This window comes from Trachypithecus francoisi, unplaced genomic scaffold (assembly GCF_009764315.1).
Source record: "Trachypithecus francoisi isolate TF-2019V2 unplaced genomic scaffold, Tfra_2.0 Lachesis_group7, whole genome shotgun sequence".
Lineage (NCBI taxonomy): Eukaryota > Metazoa > Chordata > Mammalia > Primates > Cercopithecidae > Trachypithecus > Trachypithecus francoisi.
This window is the reverse complement of record NW_022681472.1, coordinates 20,062,141-20,085,271: the sequence shown is the minus strand read 5'-3', so window position 1 is coordinate 20,085,271 and position 23,131 is coordinate 20,062,141. Positions and strand designations below refer to the sequence as shown.

The window sequence follows — 23,131 nt, the reverse complement described above, 5'->3', positions numbered from 1 at the left end:
CTCCAGATGCTATGTCCTTAACCACCAACATTGTCTGAGAAAAATTTTGCTGAGAAACAGCAAAATTTATATTAAATTACAGAGTCTCAATATGTTCACCTACTTCTCCAACATTATCTTTGAGTCACACCATTTTGTTTTATTGAAAGAGCTGCAGCCTAGTGTGGACCTGTGTATTATGCAGTTCTACAGAGCAGTCTTGGGAGTGGGTCTCTCAATATGCTGGCTACTCTGCATAATAGAAGATTGAGTCTGTTTTTTTTTTTTTTTTTTTTGAGATGGAGTATCGCTCTGTCACCCAAGATGGAGTGCAGTGGCATGATCTCGGCTCACTGCAACCTTCGCCTTCCAGGTTCAAGCGATTCTCTTGCCTCAGCCTCCCAAGTAGCTGGGACTACAGACGTGGGCCACTATGCCCAGCTAATTTTTGTATTTTTTAGTAGAGACGAGGTTTCACCATGTTGGTTGGCCAGGATGCTCTCAATCTCTTGACCTCATGATCCGCCCGCCTCGGCCTCCCAAAGTGCTGGGATTACAGGCATGAGCTACCATGCCCAGCAGTTGAGCCTCATTTCTGAGCTCTATTAGAGAAGAGAGAAACCATCTCAGAAGAACTAAATGGTTTTGGTAACATTAAGAAACCCCTAAAAACATTCTCCAAGTCGTATTTTTTCAAAGCTTAGGTGATCAGAGTACACTGTGGATGTCACAGCCTTCTTCCTCATCTCTATCTTCCCCCACCTCAAACACACCTTTATAGGTTGTTTTAATTTAGAAATTCAGCACTTGTAATTACATTTTATACACACAATGAATACTGTAAGAGGTTCCACAGATCATTGGCCTCGTCTGAGCCCCATCCCACAGCATTCTATGGAGAAGACCCCAGAATACTCTAAAAGAAGATGTATTTACTGGGATGAAAGGACGTGTGAAGGCCAACCTAGAAAATTTTCTGCTGCTCTTAGTTTGTTATTAAATTGTAAGTTTCTTAGAGGTCCAAGTTAAAAAAATAAATTTCAAGATTATTACAATTTAAACTTTTAAAAATCATTGCCAGGCTTATATTAGAAAGTGATTTTACCCATGGCATAAACAATTAAATATTTCTTTTTTTGTTTTTTTGAGACAGAGTCTTGCTCTGTCACCCAGGATGGAGTGCAATAGCGTGATCTAGGCTCACTGCAACCTCTGCCTCCCGGGTTCAAGCAATTCTCCTGCCTCAGCCTCCTGAGTAGCTGGGACTACAGGCGCATGCCACCATGCCCAGCTAATGTTTGGTAGAGATGGGGTCTTGCCATTTTGGCCAGGCTTGTCTTGAACTCCGGACCTCAGGTGATCTGCCCACCTCAGCCTCCCAAAGTGCTGGGATTATAGACATGAGGTACCACACCCAGCCAAGAATGAAATATTTCTATATATGACTGATCTATGACTTTGTTTCTAATTTTTTTAAGGATATTAAGGCAGTTCATAGTAATCTATATAGTATTTGATTCATTTTATTATTAGGAACAGATACACAGTCTAAATAAACTTGACCAATGTAGACCATCTAACTTGTATATTTTTTTCTGGGAGTATTAGTAGAGAGAAGCTTCTGTAAACTTATGCCATTGTTTGTTTTGAAATTAAATAAACTGTAAGACAGTTTTTTGTTTGTTTGTTTTTTGTTTTTTGTGTGTTTTTTTTTGAGACGGAGTCTCGCTCTGTCGCCCAGGCTGGAGTGCAGTGGCCGGATCTCAGCTCACTGCAAGCTCCGCCTCCCGGGTTTACGCCATTCTCCTGCCTCAGCCTCCCGAGTAGCTGGGACTACAGGCGCCCGCCACCTCGCCTGGCTAGTTTTTGTATTTTTTAGTAGAGACGGGGTTTCACCGTGTTCGCCAGGATGGTCTTGATGTCCTGACCTTGTGATCCGCCCGTCTCGGCCTCCCAAAGTGCTGGGATTACAGGCTTGAGCCACCGCGCCCAGCCGACAGTTTTATTTTAAACATATGCACAGGCACAGGCAACAAAACAAAAAAATAGACGAACAGGACTATATCAAGCTTAAAAAGTTTTTCCCATCAAAGAAAACAATCAACAGTGAAAAATCAACCCAAGGAATAGGAGAAAATAATTGCAAATTATATGTCTGATGATGGGTTAATATCTAGGATATAAAAGGAGCTTCTACAATTCAACAAAAACAAAATACAAATAAGCCAATTAAAAATGGTCAAAGAACTTTGAATATGCATATCTCCAAAGAATAAATACAAATGACCAATAAACACATGAAAAGATGCTCAATACCACTAATAATTAGGGAAATGCAAATCAAAACCACAAATGGATATTGCCTCACACCCATCAGGATGGTCGCTATCAAAACAACAGAAAATAACTAGTATTGGTGATGATGTGGATAAATTGAAATCCTTGCATATTACTGGTGTGAATGCCAAATGGTCCAACCATGGTAGAAAATAGTACAGAGGGTGCTCAAAAATTAAAAATAGTATTTCCATGTAATCCAACAATCCCACTTCTGGATCTCTATCCAAAGGAATTCAAAGCAGGATCTCAAAGAGACACAAGCACACCTAATGTTCACTGCAGCACTATTCACAATAGCCAAGAGGTGGTGGTAACCCAGATGTCCACCAGCAGATGAATGGATAAAGAGAATATGGTACATACATACAAAAGAATGTTATATAGCCTTAAAAAGAAGAAAATTCTGCAATATGTAACAACATAGATGAAATTTGAGAATATTAACAAAAATAAGCCAATTACAAAAAGACAAATACTGTTTAATTTCACACATATGATGTATCTACAATAGTCAGTGTGATAGAAACAGAAGGTAGAAAGGTAGTTGCCAAGGGCTTGGGGGAGGAAATTCAGGAGTAATTGCTTAGATTGATGAATTGATTAATTTATTGATTCATGAAAGGTAGTTTTAAAGAGCTGAAGGGGAACGGATTAAAGGGTTTAGTGGGCATAGAGTTTTGGTGGTGGAAGATGAAAACCGTTATAGAGATCTGTTTTACAATAGTGTGAATATACTTAACGTTACTAAACTGTACACTTAAAATGATTGAGATGGTAAATTTAATATTATTTGTTACTACGATTTTTTAAAAATACACAGATTCTGGAGCATGTGGGTAAGGATGATGCTAATCCTTATAGGCTATGAGGTATCATTCATATTTTATTTTTAGATCTCAGGTCACTTTGGATGGTGGACAATTGATTCTAGACCATGGATTTTAGATTATGGGAGAATTACTGGACTCTTCCATATCCCATTCAGCAGAAATTACAATATGCATTTTATGGAATTAAATATGAGAAAAGTTGTATAGCATCTTCTATACCTCTTGCCTTTACCATAACCTCATTGTGATAAGAATATTATCATCACAAGAAAAAATAATAATTACAAAGTTGCCAGTTATCAGCAGAGGCTAGAGCAAAACAGAATGAAATAATTATTTTAAGTTTCTACTTTACTGAGATACAGAGATAACATTGAGCAAAGGGCCATCAAGACATCACTTAACAAGCACTGTAATTAAATAATGTGTTAATGACATGTGCTGAGAAAGGATATGAGTACATACCACAAGAATCTGAATGAATCATTGTGGAAATTGCATTTTCATGTGGAGATCTGAGCATAAATATGTGTGGCCGGGACAGGTACCATCATTAAATAGCATTGTATTTCTGTTAAACAACCATATTCCTTTGGCAAGGATATATGAAGACCAGCTATTACAGAGAAAAGGGGTAGTTGCATGGACTACAGTTAAATTCAATGGAGAATTATGACAAGGAATAATGAAATACAGATGATTCCTAGAAAAAAAACAAGATCAAAATAAGAAGTGAATTACAAGGCAGAGCGCATAATCCATAATCACCTCCATCACTACAGTCACCACAGTATACCACTAACTTTTTATATATACCTGTTCCCCCCTCTGTCAACATTCAGCTCTTTCAGGGAAGATCCTCTTATTCTTCCATGTGCCCTTGTCATCTATTATAGTACTTGACACAAATTGAGTGTAGAGTAATTGCTTGAATTAATGAATTGATTAATCCATTGATTAATGGATCTGTCAGCTAATTGTAGCCATAAAGCTAAGAGTAGTCATCCTTCGTTTGAAATCATTGGTATCTAAAAGGAACTTGTGATGATTAGCTTTATGTGTCAACTTGACTGGGCCATGGCTACCCAGATTAAACGTTATTTCTGGGTATATCTGTAAGATTGTTTCTGGATTTGCTTAGCACTTGAAGCGGTGAACTCAGTAGGGTAGATTGCCCTCCCCACTGCGGGAGGGCATCATCCAGTCCATTGAGGACCTGAATAGAATAAAATGTGGAGGGAGGAGGAATTTTCCTCTTTTCTCTGCCTCACTGTTTGAGCTGGGACATTGCATTTCATCTTCTGCTGCCTCTGGACTGGAATTTACAGCATCAGCTCCCCTGCTTCTCAGGCCTTTGGACTCAGACTGAATTATATGGTCCGTTTTCTGGGTCTCCAGCTTGCCGAAAGCAGATCATGAGACTTACCAACCTCCATAGCCACGTGAGCCAATTCCTCATAATAAATAAATATGTACAGGCATATTTTGCATTTCACAAATATTACATCTTTTATAAATTCAAGGTTTGTGGCAGTCCTGCATTGAGCAAATCTATCAGCACCATTTCTTTTTTCCAACACCATGTGCTCACTTCACGTCTTTGTGTCACATTTTGGTAATTCTCACAATATTTCAAACTTTTTCATTATTATTATATCTTTTTCAGTGATCTGTGGTCAGTGATCTTTGGTGTTACTGTTGTCATTGTTTTGGGGCTCCAAGTATTGCACCCATATAGGACAGTGAACTTAATTGGTAAATGTTGTATGTGTTCTAACTGCTCCACTGACCAACCATTCCCCCATCTTTTTCCCTCTCCTCAGGCCTCCCCATTCCCTGAAACACAACATTGAAATTAGGCCAATTAATAACCCTACAGTGGCCTTTAAGTGTTCAAGTGAAAGGAAGATTCACACTTCTCTCTCTTTAAATTAAAAGCAAGAAATTAAATTAAGCTTAGTGAGGAGGCAGGTTGAAAGCCAAGACAGATTGAAATCTAGGCCTCTTGCACCAGTTAACCAAGATGTGAATGCAAAATAAAAGTGCTTGAGGAAGTAACAAATGCTACTTCAGTGAACACATGTGTGAGAAAGTGAAGCACCCTTGTTGCTGATAGAGAAAAACTTTTAGCAGTCTGAATAAAACATCAAACCAACCACAATATTCCCTAAGCTCGTCAAGGGCAGTTTGTGAAGTTTAAGGAAAGACACCATCTCCATAACATAGAAGTACAAGGTAAAGCTGATTGAGAAGCTGCAGCAAGTTATCCAGAAGATCTAACTAAGATCATTGATGAAGATGGCTATATGAAACAACAGAATTTCCGTGTAGACAAAACAGCGCTCTGTTGGAAGAAGATACCCTCTAGGACTTTTGTAGCTAGAGAGAAGTCAATGCTTGGCTTCAAAGCTTCAAAGGTCAGATTCTTTTATTAGGGGCTAATGCAGCTGGTGACTTTAAGTTGAAGCCAGTGCTCATTTACCATTCTGGAAATCCTACAGCCTTTAAGAATGTGGTAAATCTACTCTACAAGTGCACTATAAATGAAACGATGTAGCCCAGATGTCAGCCCATCTACAGCATAGGTTACTGAATATTTTAAACTCATTGTTGAGAACTACTGCTCAGAGAAAAAAGATTTCTTTCAAACTATTACTGCTTATTGACAACACACCTAGTCACCCAAAAGCTCTGATGGAGGCATACAAGGAGATTAATGTTTTTGTATTTGCTAAAATGTCTGTTCTACAGCCTGTGGATGAAGGAGTAATTTTGACTTTAAATTCTTATTATTTAAGAAATACATTTCCTAAGAATATGGCTGCCATAGATAGTGATGCCTCCGATGGAGCTGGGCAAAGTTAATTGGAAACCTTCTGGAAATTATTCACCATTATAGGTGCCATTAAGAGTATTTGTGATTCATGAGTTTTGAAAAAGGTGATAGCCTTTTTTTTTTTTTTTTTTTTTTTTGAGACAGAGTCTCACTCTGTCACCCAGCCTGGTGTGCAGTGGTGCAATCTTGGCTCATTGCAACCTCCACCTCCTGGGTTCAAGTGATTCTCCCGCCTCAGCCTCTGAGTAGCTGGGACTACAAGTGTGCACCACCACACCTGGCTAATTTTTGTATTTTTAGTAGAGACGAGGTTTCACCATATTGGTCAGGCTGGTCGTGAACTCCTGACCTCATGATCTGCCCTCCTCAGCCTCCCAAAGTGCTGAGATTACAGGTGTGAGCCACCGTGCCTGGCTGCCATTCTTATAGATGACTTTGAAAGGTTCAAGACTTCCTTGGAGAAAGTAACAGCAGATGTGAAAATAACAAGAGAACTAGAAGTAAAAGTGGACTCTGAAAATGTGACCTAATTGCTGCAATCTCATGATAAAACTTAAACAGGTATGAATTGCTTCCTATGGAGAAGCAAAAAGAGTGGTTTCTTGGGATGGAATCTACTCCTAGTGAAGATGCTGTGAACATTGTTGAAATTACAACAAAGGATTTAGGGTATTCCACAATTAGTTGATAAAGTAGCAGCAGGGTTTGAGTGAATTGAATCCAATTTTGAAAAGTTTTACTGTGGGTAAAATACTATCAAACAGCATCAAATGCTACAGAGAAATCTTTCAAGAAAGGAAGAGTCAATTGATGTGGCAAACTTCATTGTTGTCTTATTTTGAGAAATTGCCACAGTCACTCCAACCTTCAGTAATCACCACCCTGATCACTCAGCAGCCATCAACATCAAGGCAAGACGCTCCACTAGCAAAAAGACTATGACTTGCCAAAGGCACAGATGATCCTTAGCATTCTTTAGCAATAAAGTATTTTTAATTAAGATATGTACATTTTTATACATAGTGCTATTGCACACTTAATGGACTAGAGTGTAAATATAACTTTTATATGCACTGGAAAAATGAATAATTCATGTGACCCACTTTATTGTGACATTTGCTTTATTGCAACGCTTGCGTTATTGTGGTGGTCTGGAACTGAACCCACAACATCTTCGAGGTATGCTTGTGTGTATGTATATACACATACACATACATCCTATTGATTCTTTTATTCTGGAGAACCTTGACTAATACAAAACTGTATGGCCACATGAGAGACAGTTGCAGGGTCTTCTGTGACTGGGAGGCCAAATTAAGGTGGCAGATTTTCAGGAACCAAAGTATGTGTATTAGTATAAACAGACATATGTCCAAATGATTTATATGAGTGTTGATAATGAAATGTATACGCTCTGGGACACAGCATCCCAAGGCTCACTACTGCCCCAAGATGGATGTTGAGTTGGGCATGTAAGCCTGTAAGCACCCCATTCCCTGCCTTTCCCACCTGGTGCTTCACTTCTGTATATATAAATGGTCAAAATTTGTGCCCTGAAAAGAGGTATGTTACAACAATGTTTAAATGTTCTATAGCTGACCATAATTTGGATATTCAACAAAAGGTTAAAATCCTGTTGATTTTCACAGGGACAGTTCATTGCAGATACATCATCACCAAACCTTACTTACATTGTTCAACAATGGCTTGTTCTCTTGTCTTCCTCTAGTGAGACACCTGTGATGAATTCTAAAATGTTAAAATAATGGTTTCCAGCCCATACTAAATAAATCACCATCAGTGAAGGTTTGGGAGCAAAATTTAAAAAATCTTCCCTAGGGATCCTATAGTAAATTCAGGGTCAAGTACTGTTACATTAAAATTTGGGAGAAAAAATAAAACAGGAAGACACATTTAGGGAATAGTCCAACGAGGTAGACCCTGGGTAGAAAGTGGGACAATAGATTGTGACACATTATAGGACTTCAAATCAATTTAGTGGGTTCCAAAAAAAAAAAAAATTTAAAATAGAAGAGGAAGTAGAGTACAATACACATAGTAAGGTATCATTTTGTGACTTTTAGTTATGTCTACATGTTTATATATCTATACATGCATATGTGTATTACATCACAATGTACATGCTAGACCAAAAGTATTGCAAAACATTGATCTAGGATAATGAATACATATATTAACACATATTTTGCAATCAGTGTGAGGTATGCAAAGAACCACATAGTTCATTACCTGAAACAAAACTCTTTTTGTTTAGTTCTTATGAGTCATTTTTGGCTAGGTTACACTGCAGTAACAAATAACTCAGTGGCCTACAACTCAAAGACAATTTTGCTCAGTCTATATGTTTACCATGAGCCATTGTCTTCCTTCCAGTTTCCAGATTTAAGGAGAATATTCTATGCGTGACATTTTTTTACTTGTGGCAGTAGGAAGAGAACATAGTAGAACCATGTGATGGCTCAAACAGCTTCTGCTGGGAAGTGGTATTTGTTGCTCCTAACAGTCCATCAGCCAAAGAGTCACATGACTAAGCTTGGTACCCATGGGACTTCAATTAATAATGCTTTTACCAGGAGAAACAGTGGCTACTGTGAGCACCACTTCAGTCTACCACAGTGTATCAGATGTTTCCTTAAAAATTTATGTTTAAGAACCATCAAGTTATCATATTCCTTGTTTTCAGGACTTTATTGAGATTTTGGAAAGAATTAGTTTGCCTGAGACTTTTCAAGTAAATATTGCTGGTTCTAGTCTCAAATAACTTTTGGTGCCCTTGTCTCTTTGATACAAATAAGGCAACTTTCTTGGTAATATTGAAGACTTTAAAACCTTCCGAGACTAACTAAAATGTGATTAACATTTAATCACATGTCCTCATCTTTCTTTTATTTTGCTTTAGATGGCTTAATTTTTGTATTTTACTTTTATCAACCAGAGCGATTCTTTTAAAAGAAAAACAGGCATTAAACTGGACTAGGATTTCAAGTAAGTCATTTCTAGAGATATTGCTTGGAATCTGGAGGTGCAGAAAAGGTATGAATAGGATGTAGGATTTGAAAACTCTTTAGCTACCACACTCTGTCTGGTATCAAGTGACTCATTTTGTTTCCAGAGAATTAATGTTGTTTCCAAAAATTAGCTCTCATATGGCTCATTCAGGTAACCAGCGTTGAATATGGAAATTAGATTTTTGTTCATACAAGTTTATTGCACTATAGTTTATGAATCACAATGGCTAAGTGCCAAACTCCCTTTCAAGCTAAGCAGCCTCTTTGCTATGTTATTCCAGCTGAGTCTTTTATTTGAAGTGTTTCTTCATCTTGGCTCATTTAGCCACAAACAGAAGTTGCCCTATGGGAGATAACATCTTATGCTTATTTACTTTATAGGATTATCATCTCTGGGCTCATCAGAAGTGCAAAACATATCAGAAAAGAGAAAAACCTGATTTCAGAAAGTCAGAACTCCCGTAACCATGACATTTACCTAACTTTCCTTGGGTAGTGTGGGTTACAATCATTGGATTGTGAGTTAGGAGACCTGGTCCCTGATTTTTTTTGTCTATTTGATGCTGTATGACTTTGGCCAAGTTTTACATCTCTGATTCTGTTCCCTTATTTGTAAAGCACACAGTGAGCTAGGTGAATCTTCCAAATCTCTTCTAGTTTTAGGACCCTGTTCTATTTATGGAATTTTGCAGAAGTCATATGGATTGTTCAGCAAAATCATTAAAGGAGAGAGTTCTGCTTGGAAAATACAAAGATAAAAATGTTTCTTTATATATAGATATGGTACAAAAATTGCCAACAATATCTAAGTTTAAACCTAACATTTAAGTTCTGGAGATAGTCCCTTGCTTTCTTTACCTAATGATAGAAATTTAAATATACTATTTGCAATGATATATTTCATTCAGAAACTTGTCTGATAGTTGAAATATGAAATTAATCATAGAAAGTCTCATTTTTTCAGGAGGTTTGTTGGGATATAATTTATATACCATGAAATTTGTCCATTTTTAGCGTACAATTAGGTACATTTTAGTTAACTGATAGCTTTGCAGCCATCACCACAATCCAGTTTAGCACACTTCCATCAGCCCCCAAAATTTCCTTAAAGCTTCTTGGCTTTTAGTCCCTGCTCCTACCCTCAACCCCAAGGGAGTGCTTATCTGCCTTTTGCCTCTATTTTTATCTTTTCAAAAAATTTCATATAAATGGAATCAGATGCCTGGTTTCTTTGTCTTAGCATAATGCTTTCGGGAGTTTAATCAATGTTGTTACATGTATCAGTGGTTTGTTCTTTGTTCTTTTTGATTACAAAATAATATTCCATTGTATAGATACACCAAGTTTTGTTTACCCATTCACTAATCAATAGACATGTGAATTGTTTCTAAATTTCCACTATTATGATTAATACTCCTATGAACATTCACATATAAGTCTTTGTATGGACATGTGTTTTTGTTTCTCTTGGGTAGAGACACTTAGAAGTGGAATTGTTAGATTATATATTTTATGTATGTTAAAGATTATAAGAAACTGCTACTCTTTTCCAGGTAACTGTACTATTTTATATTCCTGCCAGCACTGTATGAGAGTTCCAGTTTCTTTTCATCCTTGCTAATACTTGATATAGTTATTTCTTTTTTTATTGTAGCCACTCTGGTGGGTGTCTAGTAGTATCTCATTTTAGTTTATAATCTGCATATTCTAAAGATTTGTGATGTCGAACATCTTTTCTTGTGCTTATGTCTATCTTTTTGGTGAAATGTTTATTCAAACCTCTTGCCCATTTTTAAAATCAGATTGTTTGTCTCCTTATAGCTATAAGGCTTCTGTATATATTCACCCCTAAGTTTTAAGGGACTTTCCCTGCCATCGGCATCTATGTATTTCAATGTATCTAAACTATTTAATTCTTTCATACTAATGCTTTGAAATAAAATCCTGTTGTAATAACTGAGTGGGATTTTTAATTTTGGACAAGAAACAGAATAATTTTTAAATGTTCATTGACAATCATTAAGTGTATTTTGAGGACTTATTTGTAAGCTATCAAAATGGTAATTTTTTTTTTTTTTTTTTTTTACAAATCTAACAGTAGCTTCTGTTTTCTTAGTTTGTGTCCTATTTATAGAGAAGGAAAAAAAAAACACCTTCTATAGATGTATAAGAGCCTGTGAAAATCCAGCTATTTCTGAGGAGAGAAGAGGAAGTATCTGAGGAACCAGAAGGAGAGAGAGACACTAGAACCCTTGTTTTAAATGCTTCCTATTCTACTGTGAGTTAAGACATCTGCCTTCCAAAGGGTGGTTTGTGGAAGGAATTAATGAGTTACTGACCGTGGCATCACTTTTTCTAGGTTCCAATTTAAAATACATTTACACATGCATGCACACACACAGGCGCACACACACACACACACACATACACAAAAGTAGCGTATTTTTTTGCCCTAGGTTCTCTCTGCCAGTTCTTCCTAGTCCTCCCAGCCCCTAAAACAAATTAATATCACTTACAGGAGTGTTGGAGTAGTTTTGGGAACAACACAGTGAAATAATAAAATCCCTTACTCCACCCTGGAATTGTAACTAACAACTTGTATAACTATAGAGGACATCATCTTTCCTTCATTCCTGACTTCTAATGCCAACCTTGCCTGATATCTTCTGTCTATTCTTATCTCCACAAATGGAAATAAACTAAAAAATATTCTACCTACAAATATTACTCCAAATGACTTCAGCAACAGTCTCCAAAAATCTATAAAGAAAAATTCAAAATTGGTTAATGTTAACTCTTTGTAGGAAATACACTTCCATATATTTGTATACCATGCTCTATTTCAAAGTCCTCAAAGCAAAATTAACATTTAAAAAAATCTCACTCATTTAACTAGAAAAGAGAGGTAGCTCATCAAAGCAAGATTCCCTTCCAGCCACCATGCGAGAAAGTCCACCAGTCCTGCAAACACACATAGAGCCTTATTGCAAATATGAACGGATGCTAAGGATCTGGAGCTGGTGAGGAAAGTCGCCATCATGAAAGAGAGAAAGCATAACTTTCAAAACTGAAACAAAGAGACTTGGAGAAAATAGATAATTCAAGGAACATGAAAAAAACATCCCAAGAAACCATGTTTAATAATCTTAGAAAAATAATAGTAGAAATTGCATTTATGAATCAAGAATGACATGCAGTTTTTATGAGGTATGATCAGAGAGTATAAGAGAACTTTGGGAAATTAGAAATCTAAAAGTAGAAATAAAATAATCTATGAAAGGGATAAAGTCAGGAAAATCTGTCAGTAAGTGGAGCAAAAGAAAAAGTGATGGAAAATAGGAGAGGAGCTATATGAAAATAACAGGACCATATGTCTGACCATATTGAGAATTTAGAGAGCACTGAAGGAGATTGATAAGAATTAGTGATGAGTACATAGAAATGAGGCACATGCAAAAACAAAGCAAAGCAATTGAACACTATCTAAATAATGAAAATGGTGTAAACATTGGAAGTTTATTTCACAAAACATGGAAGGGTATGGACAAGATGGGGTAGCCTAAGCAAAAGACACTGCAAGACTTAAGATGTCTGAAATATGTAAGAGGTTATGTCTAAAATAATTTGACAATTTGTAAACTATGATTTCTGTATATAAATACGATGCTGTGCCTTCTATGTCCCATGTTTTAATACTGGTGATGATGGATTTCCTGAAGTAATCATACACTGTTGATACAGTTACTTAAAATCACCAAAGTCAGGAACTGATCTTTGGAAAAGAATGGTGTTTTCCCAGTTGTAAAGCCCTCTAGCTCATGACAATATCAAAACACTGCCCTTCTCAGCATCATGTGCTGTGTAAAGATATTATTAGTTTTTGCTATGTTAATAGTTTATCCAATATTAAAATATGGGCATGAGTTAACATGTTATGAAGCAGGTATAGCATATGGGGCCTCAGTCTTTTCCTTATCTTCCCACTTCAGCAAACTAGAGTATCCTTGAAGTATCTTTTCTATGATTCTGATAAGCTGTGCTTGATTATTTTGGTGTTGATCTGCAGAATTTGGAACTTTGTTTCTCCATTGACATGGGTTGATAAAACGTCATTTGTTAACTTGACTATGCATTTATACATCATTCTCATCGATCTGTATATTATCATTACCAAGGCTTTCTGGGCTAGTCCTCTGTTATAATTTAGTTTCCACAAAACTGTGGGTTCTAATTTTTATTAAACATTTCAAAATCAAATGATTTAATCAAATGTAAGAAATGATGAGTTAATGGAATTGATATCTCTTCCATGGAGTCCAATCAAATCCCATCTGTAAAGTAAATTAGCAACTGATCATCTCAGAAATTACAAATTCAGTTGCATGGTTTTCTATTTTAATTAAGGAGCTGAAATAACTTCAATTATGAATCGACTTCTCCCTTTTAGCATTGTCTAGGCTGTTTAAACATTTTTGACTGGCTTTCTCCCAAGATCCAGTGCACTTCAGAGCCACTTATGTTCCCCTGAGTGTGTTTGCTTAGAGAATACAAAGCCTAGAATGTTACAGTTTCTTTCAGAACAGGCAGGTTATTCTGGTGCCTCATCTGTGACCAGCAAATCATATATAGCAGCCCTAAAATAAAATCTAAATTAGCAAATAAAGAAAGTAGTCAAATGAATGAAAAAATCTTTAAAATTAGTACTTTATTGAAAATGTTTAGAAAAAAAGTTTAGGAGAGAGCTATGATTAGATTTGTATTTTAGATGATCCCAGGTATTGGTGCAGAGATAATATAATAAATAATAATAATAATAACTAACATTTTTTATACTTACTATGTAAGTCATTGTGTTCAGTTTTTTATATTCATCAACTTATTAAATTCTCACATAAGGAAAATACCATAGTGTATTCATATTACAAATGAGGAACCAGAGGCAAATATAATTAAATTGACCAAAGTTACCAAGATCGGAGTTGGCAGAGCCTGGGAGCTGAGCCACACAGTGAGACTACAGTGCCCTCATTCTGGGTGGTGACATTAGCCAGGAGGCTATTACAGTCATGCACATGAGAAAGAATGAGGGTTAGATCCCTAGAACCCTGCTAATCCAGGGTTAAGTTAATAGAGAAAGGCACTCCAGTGGTGTGGTCATTCATCGTTTGTGGAGCCTGCTGGAAACTCAATTAAGTTTTAAATGATAGTTTTAAAACTCTACCTTGACATTATTTCCATGGTGCAAACCTAAGCACCACTCCCAGATTAAAAACAACAACAACAACAAAGCTCTAGACTTCTCTGGTTGAAATCCTACATTGATACAAAGAAGCACTTACAAATCACTCACTTGATCAAGGCATTAGTATTAATATAATTCTGCTAATGGAATTGAGTTTACAAGGCACATTCTACAGACAAAGCTTTATTTGGATCATAAAATTACATAGATGAACTGACAGCTAAAGATACAGCTGGTATATGGCTTGAAGAGTTTTGCTCTGGAGGGTGAAAATACATTTCATCATATTCATATTGATTTTGCTCTGACTTCATCTGAGAAATTCCGTGGAGAAATGTGTGACTATTCAGCATTACTTGCTTTTACATTGCCATTATATGTAAAGCTTTGATTAAAAGTGCTTGAACAGTGAATATCTTTAAAGAAAAATTAAATCAAGTTTTAGGTCAAATGCTATCCTGATAGAGTCAAAATATTTCAGAGTAAGAGGCTTCTTTATTCTTACAGACCATTCTAGAGTGGTCACTAGACTAAAGATAACAGACCTTTCTAGACTGGTGCAGAAATTAACAAAGATCAGAGAGCTGCATTATTGATAGCCTGGAAGTGGCATTTTACACAGGAATTTTTCATTTATTTGCTGTGAAGCAGAGGGTGTGTGAACACCAGATGTCAATCACATACCACCAGTGGATTTGCAAGATTATAGGACTGGGGAAAAAATGAAGGTTAAGCACAGGGGACAATAGAGATTACTTAGGGTAATGAATTGCGTAATTTTTCTAGACAGAGTTGGATTAATGTTCATCCTGAGAAGAGATTACATCAGCCTGATTCTTGAAGTAAACAAATATTAAGCAGATAACTTTACTCAAAAAGGGGAAAATTATCTTAATCCCTAACTCTACATGTGAGATGCTCTTGAGTTTGGCAAGGAAGTAGACACTATGTGCTCTATGTCACAGGTTTCTTGCTTCAAGTAGAACCTTGAAGAGACCATCAGGACCTTCAGTTGTCAAGTCTAACAGCTGCACTGCAACTGTGAAAAGCCTTTCTCCCTGCTGAGGTTGTCACAAGAACTGATTCTGCCTGCCTCATTTGCATGTCACCTGGACACTGGTGAAAGTAATGGGATATCCTTAGGTTGCACTGTGTGTCCATACTTTGTACAGTTAGAGGAGCTAAATAAACCTCAGTGTCTACTCTTCATTTTTGGAGTACAGTTCAGGTGGGTTCTGCTTGTCCTCATGGTGAATTTCAGGCTGATTCTCCACTTAACTGACTTAGGAATGTTGAGCTTTTTTTTTTTTAAATCAACCTTTGATTCATTTGTAGGCTGTACTTTTTATCATCAACTACTTTTTAGAAGTCTGTGCCTTCTGTACATGGATTTCATTTTTAACACCAAAATAGCATTTCTTTTTTTTCTCTTTTTTGAGATGGAGTCTTGCTCTATTGCTCAGGCTGGAGTGCAGTGGCGCAATCTCAGTTCACAGGAACCTCCATCTCCCAGGTTCAAGTGATTCTCCTGCCTCAGTTTCCTGAGTAGCTGGGAATACAGGTGTGTGCCAACATGCCCAGCGAATTTTTTTTTTTTTTTTGTATTTTTCACAGAAACGGAGTTTCACCATGTTGGCTAGGCTGACCTCGAATTCCTGACCTCAGGTGATCTGCCCACGTTGGCCTCCCAAGTTGCTGGGATTGCAGGCATGAGCCACCACACCCAGCCCCAAAATAGTATTTCTTTATTATTTAAAAATATCCACCTAAAAGGACATATCACTTCTTTAGGAATCTTTCTCAAACTGTTGTTATTAATACCTCAATCTAGCCATGAAAAAATATCAGACAACCCAACCCAAATGGAGGGACATTCTACAAAATAAATGACAGCTACTCTTCAAAAGCAGTATGTTTATGTCATGTGCAAATCAAAAGATATCAATGATCAAACCTTTGTAATCTCACCACCTGAGATTAATGCCTACTAACATCTTAAAGTAACATATACCAGACTTTTCTCTTTGCATTTTGCAATTACTTTGTAAAAATCAGTTGACTATATTTGTATGGGTCAATTTCTAAGCTCTCTACTCTGTTCCATTAATATATTTGTCTACTCTTTCATCAATACCACACTCTCTTTGATTCTTATGATTTTATATTAAGTCTTGACATCAGGTAGTGTTAAGTCTTTCCACTTTGTTCTTCTCCTTCAATACTGTCTTTTGCCTTTCCATATAAATTTCAGAATCAGTTTGTTGATATCCATAAAACATTTTACTAGGATTTTGACTGGGATTGCACTGAATCTGTAAATTAAGTTGAGAACTGACTTGACAATATTGACTCTTCCTATCCATGTGCATAGAATATCTCTCTGTTTTAGATCTTCTTTGATTTTTTAATCAGAGTTTTATAGTTTTCTTCATATATATTTTATACAAATTTTGTTGGATTTGTACCTAAGAAGAAATTTTTTACACTAAGTTAACTTTTTATATTTTGTTTTGATTAATGTAAGTAGTATTGTTTTTAATTTCAAATATCAATTGTTCATTGCAGTTATATAACAAAGCAATTGACTTTTGTATATTAATCTTGTATCTTGCAACTTTACTATAGTATTTTATTAGTTCTAAAATTTTGTTGTTGATTCTTTGAGATTTTCTATGTAGACAAAAGAAACAGCTCAGGCAGAGAATGAGTAAGCAAAACCACAGATGTGCAATTGCTTATAAAATATGAATAGCAGGGAAAAACTAATCCTGCTGTGTATATCAGCTAGTTTCAAATATTCTTATTTCAGTCTGAATGATAAACCACCAAGGTTGGTATGAACATTCTCCTTTACAGGTGAAGACACTGAGGATCTACATAGACAGTGTTCCAGATTTAAAATTTCCCCATGAGTCAAATGTGCAGAAATATAACTTTATTTCTTCGTATCTGAACTCAAATTTCTCTTGAGCCCTGATTTTTGGTGATGACTGAAAACACTGAAGACTTCTAGTGACATGGTTTGGCCACTTCTGTTTCAAAACCTCTTTTGTAAAATCATTTAATAAAATTTAAGAATCCCTCCCCCACTTCCTTTCTGTTGATCTGGTGAGTCCTGTTGTGCAAATGTTCCTATTGGTCCTCTTTGGCTTCCCCAGGGTGCCTCCTCAGATATCTTTGGGTTAGCCCTCCACCTTTGCGTTAATTGCTAAAATGTGCCCAGTTGGTTGTAAATCTCACCTCATTTCCTGGCAAAGCAATACATTGTGGCTTTGTGCTTTCTTGTCCCCACCAGGGCTCTCACTGGGGCTTCTGGTCTCCCTAGACTCAGCCACATCTTCCATCTACTCCTCCTCCCTTGGGATCTCCCATCCACAGCCTTGTATTGAGATACTCCTCTTCCCAATATCCTGACAAACATGCCAATTCTTGATTATCAAGAGTTGTTAGAACATTTCTAAGTTTCCTTGTGCTAACATCAGAGCCCAAGAAGAGTGCGGGGATAAAGAGTGTTTCAAGAATTCAGTTCCAAGGTATATTATGAAGCAAATTACATTTTCCATTGAGGTTGCTGCCAAAGTAAGTCAAAGAAAGGTAAAACACAGCAGCTTCCAAAGCGCCTTGCTCAAAAAAAAAAAAAAAAGTAATTCAAACTTTCAGAATTATCATCAGATACTGTAATGTACATCAGTTGTGTAGTTTCTGAAATTTTAACCACATATACAAAAAGAAAATCTTCATTAATTCAGGAAAATAAAAAAATAAAACTAAGGCACCGTTACATAGATTCGGTCACCTAATACAAATATATTACGTCTTTAAACACTTTTAATAAATACATAATTTTATTTTTTCTAGTTAGTGTGCATGTATAAAGGTTGCTCACCACCTACTTAGGAGGTTATTGCAATAACTTGAATGCCTAGTCTAGAATGATAACAGGAAAAATGGAAAAGAAGAAATTACTCTGACAAGTATAGATTGCTATAAGAAGCATTGGACTTCTTTTCTTTTTTTTTTTTTTTTGAGATGGAGTCTCACAATGTCACCTGGGCTGGAGTGCAATGGCGCAGTCTCAGCTCACTGCAACCTCTGCCTCCCGGGTTCAAGCGATTCTCTTGCCTCAGCCTCCTGAGTAGCTGGGATTACAGGTACCCACCGGCATGCCTGGCTAATTTTTTGTATTTTTAGTAGAGATGGGGTTTCACTCTGTTGGCCAGGCAGGTCTTGAACTCTTGACCTCATGATCTACCCACCTCAGCCTCCCAAAGTGCTGGAATACAGGCATGAGCCATTGTGCCCAGCAGCGCTGGGCTTTAAATGTCTAAGGAAAAAATGTGCAGTAGGTCACTAGTCAAGTTTTTAACATGTTTATTTAACTACAGGTATAGCATGAAGATGAAGTTCAAATATTATGAGAAATTAAGTATTCTGTGTTGGTCCACTCTTTTAAATTTCAATGTACTTCTTCTTAACTAAAGAGAAATGTCTTAAACTTCTTTATACTTTACATCCATTTTAGGTATTTAGACTCTTCTCTAGTATTTCATTTTATTTATTTTATTTTGTTTTATTTTATATTTTATTTTATTTTAGACAGTCTTGCTCTATTGCCTAGGCTGGAGTGCAGTGGTGCAATCTTGGCTCACTGCAGCCTCTACCTCCTGGGTTTAAGTGATTCTTGTACCTCATGAGTAGCTGGGATTACAGGCAAGCTTTACCCTGTCCAGCTAATTTTTTGGCAGTTTTAGTAGAGACAGGGTTTGACCATGTTGGTCAGGCTGGTCTCCAACTCCTGGCCTCAAGTGATCCACCCTCCTTAGCCTCCCAAAGTGCTGGGATTACAGGCAGGAACCAGCACTCACCATCTCCAAAATTTTTTCCCGATAACTTTGGACTGCAGATGACATTTTGCACACACTTTAAGATGTGCGCTACAACTTGTATGAAAGAAACTGCAAGCACTGATGCAATGGTACATGCACAGAACTTGGGTTTAGTTATTAAGAGCATGTATAAGCTCAAATTTGTGTGATGTCTTAGATGTGTTCTCATAGTCTTTTAAATAGTAATGAGAAGATTTGAGGAAGTGTGTATTGTTTGAGATTATAAGGGAGTAGGGAACATAGTATTTGTTAGTTCCCCATCATTGCTTTTGGACCTGTTTCTTTTAAGTTTTGGAACTTGATCATCCCCAGTAAGCACTAAGCATCCTATATCCCTACTCAGCCATGGACAGTGTATATTTCATTTTCAAAGGCAGAGCATGAGAGAGACAAATAGCAGTATTTGTGCTGTGCTGTGTGTCAGCAGGCCTTTCTCGATCATTACGGTGATGTCTTTCCTCCCTAAATAATTTTTACAAATATACTGATGAAGACAGATTTCTGTTATCTATCTTTGATGGGTCATAAGTTGAACAAGCACTGTATTTTTTCCTGAAAATATGCACAGTTGTGACATGGTGTTTAATAGTCTTAAGCTTACTGCTGCCAAAATAAACACAGCTGTAAGAAATGATGACCCTCTCATCTTTGTAACAATAAAATAGCTTCCTAATGTGCTTCCCTAACTCTGAATGTTAAATTAATATCCCCTGGATTTCTGAGTCCCATCCTTTCCCACCGCGGAAACTTCATGAAGAATACAGCTTTTGACCGAATGACAGAGCATAGAGGGTGAAATTAGTTGCATTAAATTAGAATATGACAAAAAGCCTTTCTAAATCTTTGTCACAATGCAACATTCAAGCAACATTAAACCAAATAGAGTATGAGTAGATCAAGGAAGAAAGTTAATATTTTGAAAATAAATTTGGTGAACTAGATCACTTGCAAATTTGGAAGTGTCATTGATAGCATGTGAGCTGTGGCAGTTTGTAACTTAGGGATCCTACCCTACAGTTACATGTGTGGTCTCCTCTTGTTCAGTCTTTGGATATGGAATTAACTGTATTAATAGTTTTTTTGGTTTTCTTATATTTCTCATAAAAGCAAGTCTCCATTGCTAAAGCCTGCATTCAAGAAAATAATGGGAGAAAGTATGATGAGTAAGATTCCCATTACTATGCAGTGTTTCTTGTTTTCCTATTCTAAGTATGTGCGTTTAAACAACAGCATACATTTTGTAAATTAGCATTAAGAAAAATTGTCTTCTAAAAAGAGAAAGCAAAATCTTTCCTTTATTTCTATCATAACTTGGATTTATTTTAACATTCTTTCCCCTGAAAGATCTGAGTTTTATTTTCAAAGTTAAATTCTACCATGTTGGGTTGTGGAAAAATAAAAGCCTCTGATAGGGTTAATCTAGCTACATAAAAGTCCATGCTGGGTATGATCATAATCTTGATCTTTGATTAAATCTGAGCTAGTAATATCTTGTGATTAATCAAAATGGGTTGCACTGCATGTAGCACAAGTCATCTTCACAGATGGGCTTCAGAATCAGAGTTCTTTTGAATATTTGTTTTAATCCTTCCTAGGGCAAAATGGCTTTGTTTTCTGTTTTTGTTTCTTTTTACCTTTTTTACTTTAAATCAGATTGAGTTCACCAAATAAATAACTAGGAAGAAATGAAGTTTAGTCTTGCTAAGATTACAAATCAACAAAGAAAAAACTTGTTTTTTAGTTGATAGTATTCCAAAGGATGTTTTGTATGTTAAAAATGCAAATTATTAGTAAAATTTAACAAATCATCTCAATCATTGGTAGTTTGAATAAAAAAGTTATGAAAGACTATATCAAAATAATACCGCAAATAAATAATACGGAGATTTTTATAGTTCTCAATTTAAGATTATTATTTCTCTTCTGATTATGTATTTCCAGCCTAATTGACATCTGATAACAAAGAGCTTTACTTTGGCAACTAAACTTTCCAACATCTAATACCCAGGGCACAGCAAGAGCCCTCAGATTCACACGCACAACGTCTGTCAGCTCTGGCAGTGAGCTGCTTTGGTGGTTTTTTTCCCTAGGTCCACAGGTTAACTGACTAATGTTTCTATAGGGGTCAGAGTGCAGCTGTGGGACTCCAAGTCTTGCATCCTGGTACACAGCTTGTCCTTACATAGTTTCATGACTTTAGGGAAACTTGTTGATCTCTTAGGCCTTGAGAACTCTTACCTATAAAAGTGAGAAATTGCAAGAAAGCCTCCAAGGTGCCATCTAGTCCTAAACTCGGTGATAAGTCAATTCAATGAAAAATTGCACAATAAATACTTCAATATGACTTGCACATCCTAAAGAACACATCTCCATTTACTATGTTAAGTACACTTAAGTGGTTTTTAAAAACTTCAAATCCAATAGTGCATCGTCCCTCTACACCTTTATTATATAATATAATTGAAGGGTTCTTAAGATTAAAAAAAAGAAAAAGAAAGAAAGAAACCCTCATAACCTTTATTTGTGGAAAGACCTAAATGTCTATACACGAGTTGGAATTTAAAATGAGGTGGAGTTAGTTTGACTGGGTCTAAACATATAAAAACAGTATGCTAAATAGAAAACAAAATAATCAGTAATTGACATTGTTTACGTGCTTTCCGACAAGCAGTTTGACTAGAACTTAGATTTGGCCTGTTCCACTGCACATCACCAAGCATATAGCAGATGACACAAACATTAATCAAAGTAAGTTTAGGTCTCATTGATGAAATTGATCAAGCAGCATTTATAACATGACTTGTGAAAGACCAATAAAATCAGGCAGCTGATCATTTGCTTTTTATCGGTATTATAACTAACAATTTCATAGAGTAAATTATATCAGTTGATTTCGTTTCCTGGAAGTCTTAGTCACAGGTACCTACTTATGATGACGGGAAACAGAATAGGAAATAAATAAAACAGATTGTAACTTAACTATCAGGCAGTCATACAGGCCTTGCAAGACACAGTTCCTTCAAAAAGTTGCTCACCAGGATGCAAATGCATACGAAGGATATAATGGGCCCGGCACGGTGGCTCACGCCTGTAATCCCAGCACTTTGGGAGGCCGAGTTGGGTGGATCACGAGGTCGGGAGATCGCGACCATCCTGGCTAACACGGTGAAACCCCGTCTCTACTAAAAATACAAAAACAAATTTAGCTGGGCCTGGTGGCGGGTGCGTGTAATCCCAGCTACTTGGGAGGCTGAGGTGAAGAATGGCGTGAACACAGGAGGTGGAGCTTGCAGTGAGCCGAGATTGTGCCACTGCACTCCAGCCTGGGCGACACAGCAAGACTCCGTCTCAAAAAAAAAAAAAAAAAGAATGATATAATGGACTTTGGAGATTCAGTGGGAGTACCCAGGGGTAAGGGTGGAATGGGGGTGAGAGATAAAAGACTACATATTGGGTACAGTTACACTGCTTGGGTGGTGGGTGAACCAAAATCTCAGAAATCACAACTAAAGTACTTATCCATGTAACCAAAAACTCCCTGATCCCCAAAAACTGTTGAAATAAAGTTGCTCACCAGAAGTTATGCATTGAACCATACATACTGGAGAAGCTCAGTAAACTCATGTCTATGATTAGAATCACTGAGTAAGAGAATAGAAAGAAGCAGTGCAATCCATGCAGTCATCTTCTAGATTCAATAAATAAACCACCTGTATTCAAATAAGAATGGAATGATTTGATTTTTCTTTTGTTCTTTTTATCTTTTTTTTTTTTTTTTTTCCTTATAGGAGACCCGGTGAGCCTCCATTGATAAAAGGTTGGCTTCCTTATCTTGGAGTGGCCCTGAAATTACGAAAAGACCCCTTAAGTTTCATGAAAACACTTCAAAAGCAACATGGTGACACTTTCACTGTTCTTCTCGGTGGTAAGAAGCACTTTTATTAATACCTTATATATGACAAAATTTTTCACTTGTTCTTTAATGTCTT

The 23,131-nt window shown here is 36.6% G+C and overlaps 1 protein-coding gene across 2 annotated transcripts in view; it reads left to right on the top strand.

The window, feature by feature from the left end:
• Positions 1–23,131, top strand: part of LOC117078926 (cytochrome P450 7B1) — a 213,312-nt gene that overhangs the window by 152,391 nt on the left and 37,790 nt on the right. For both annotated transcript variants that reach the window (XM_033202479.1, XM_033202478.1), the window contains exon 2: positions 22,931–23,067. In XM_033202479.1, coding sequence (XP_033058370.1) covers positions 22,931–23,067 — 137 coding nt within the window. The remainder of the gene's footprint in view (positions 1–22,930; positions 23,068–23,131) is intronic.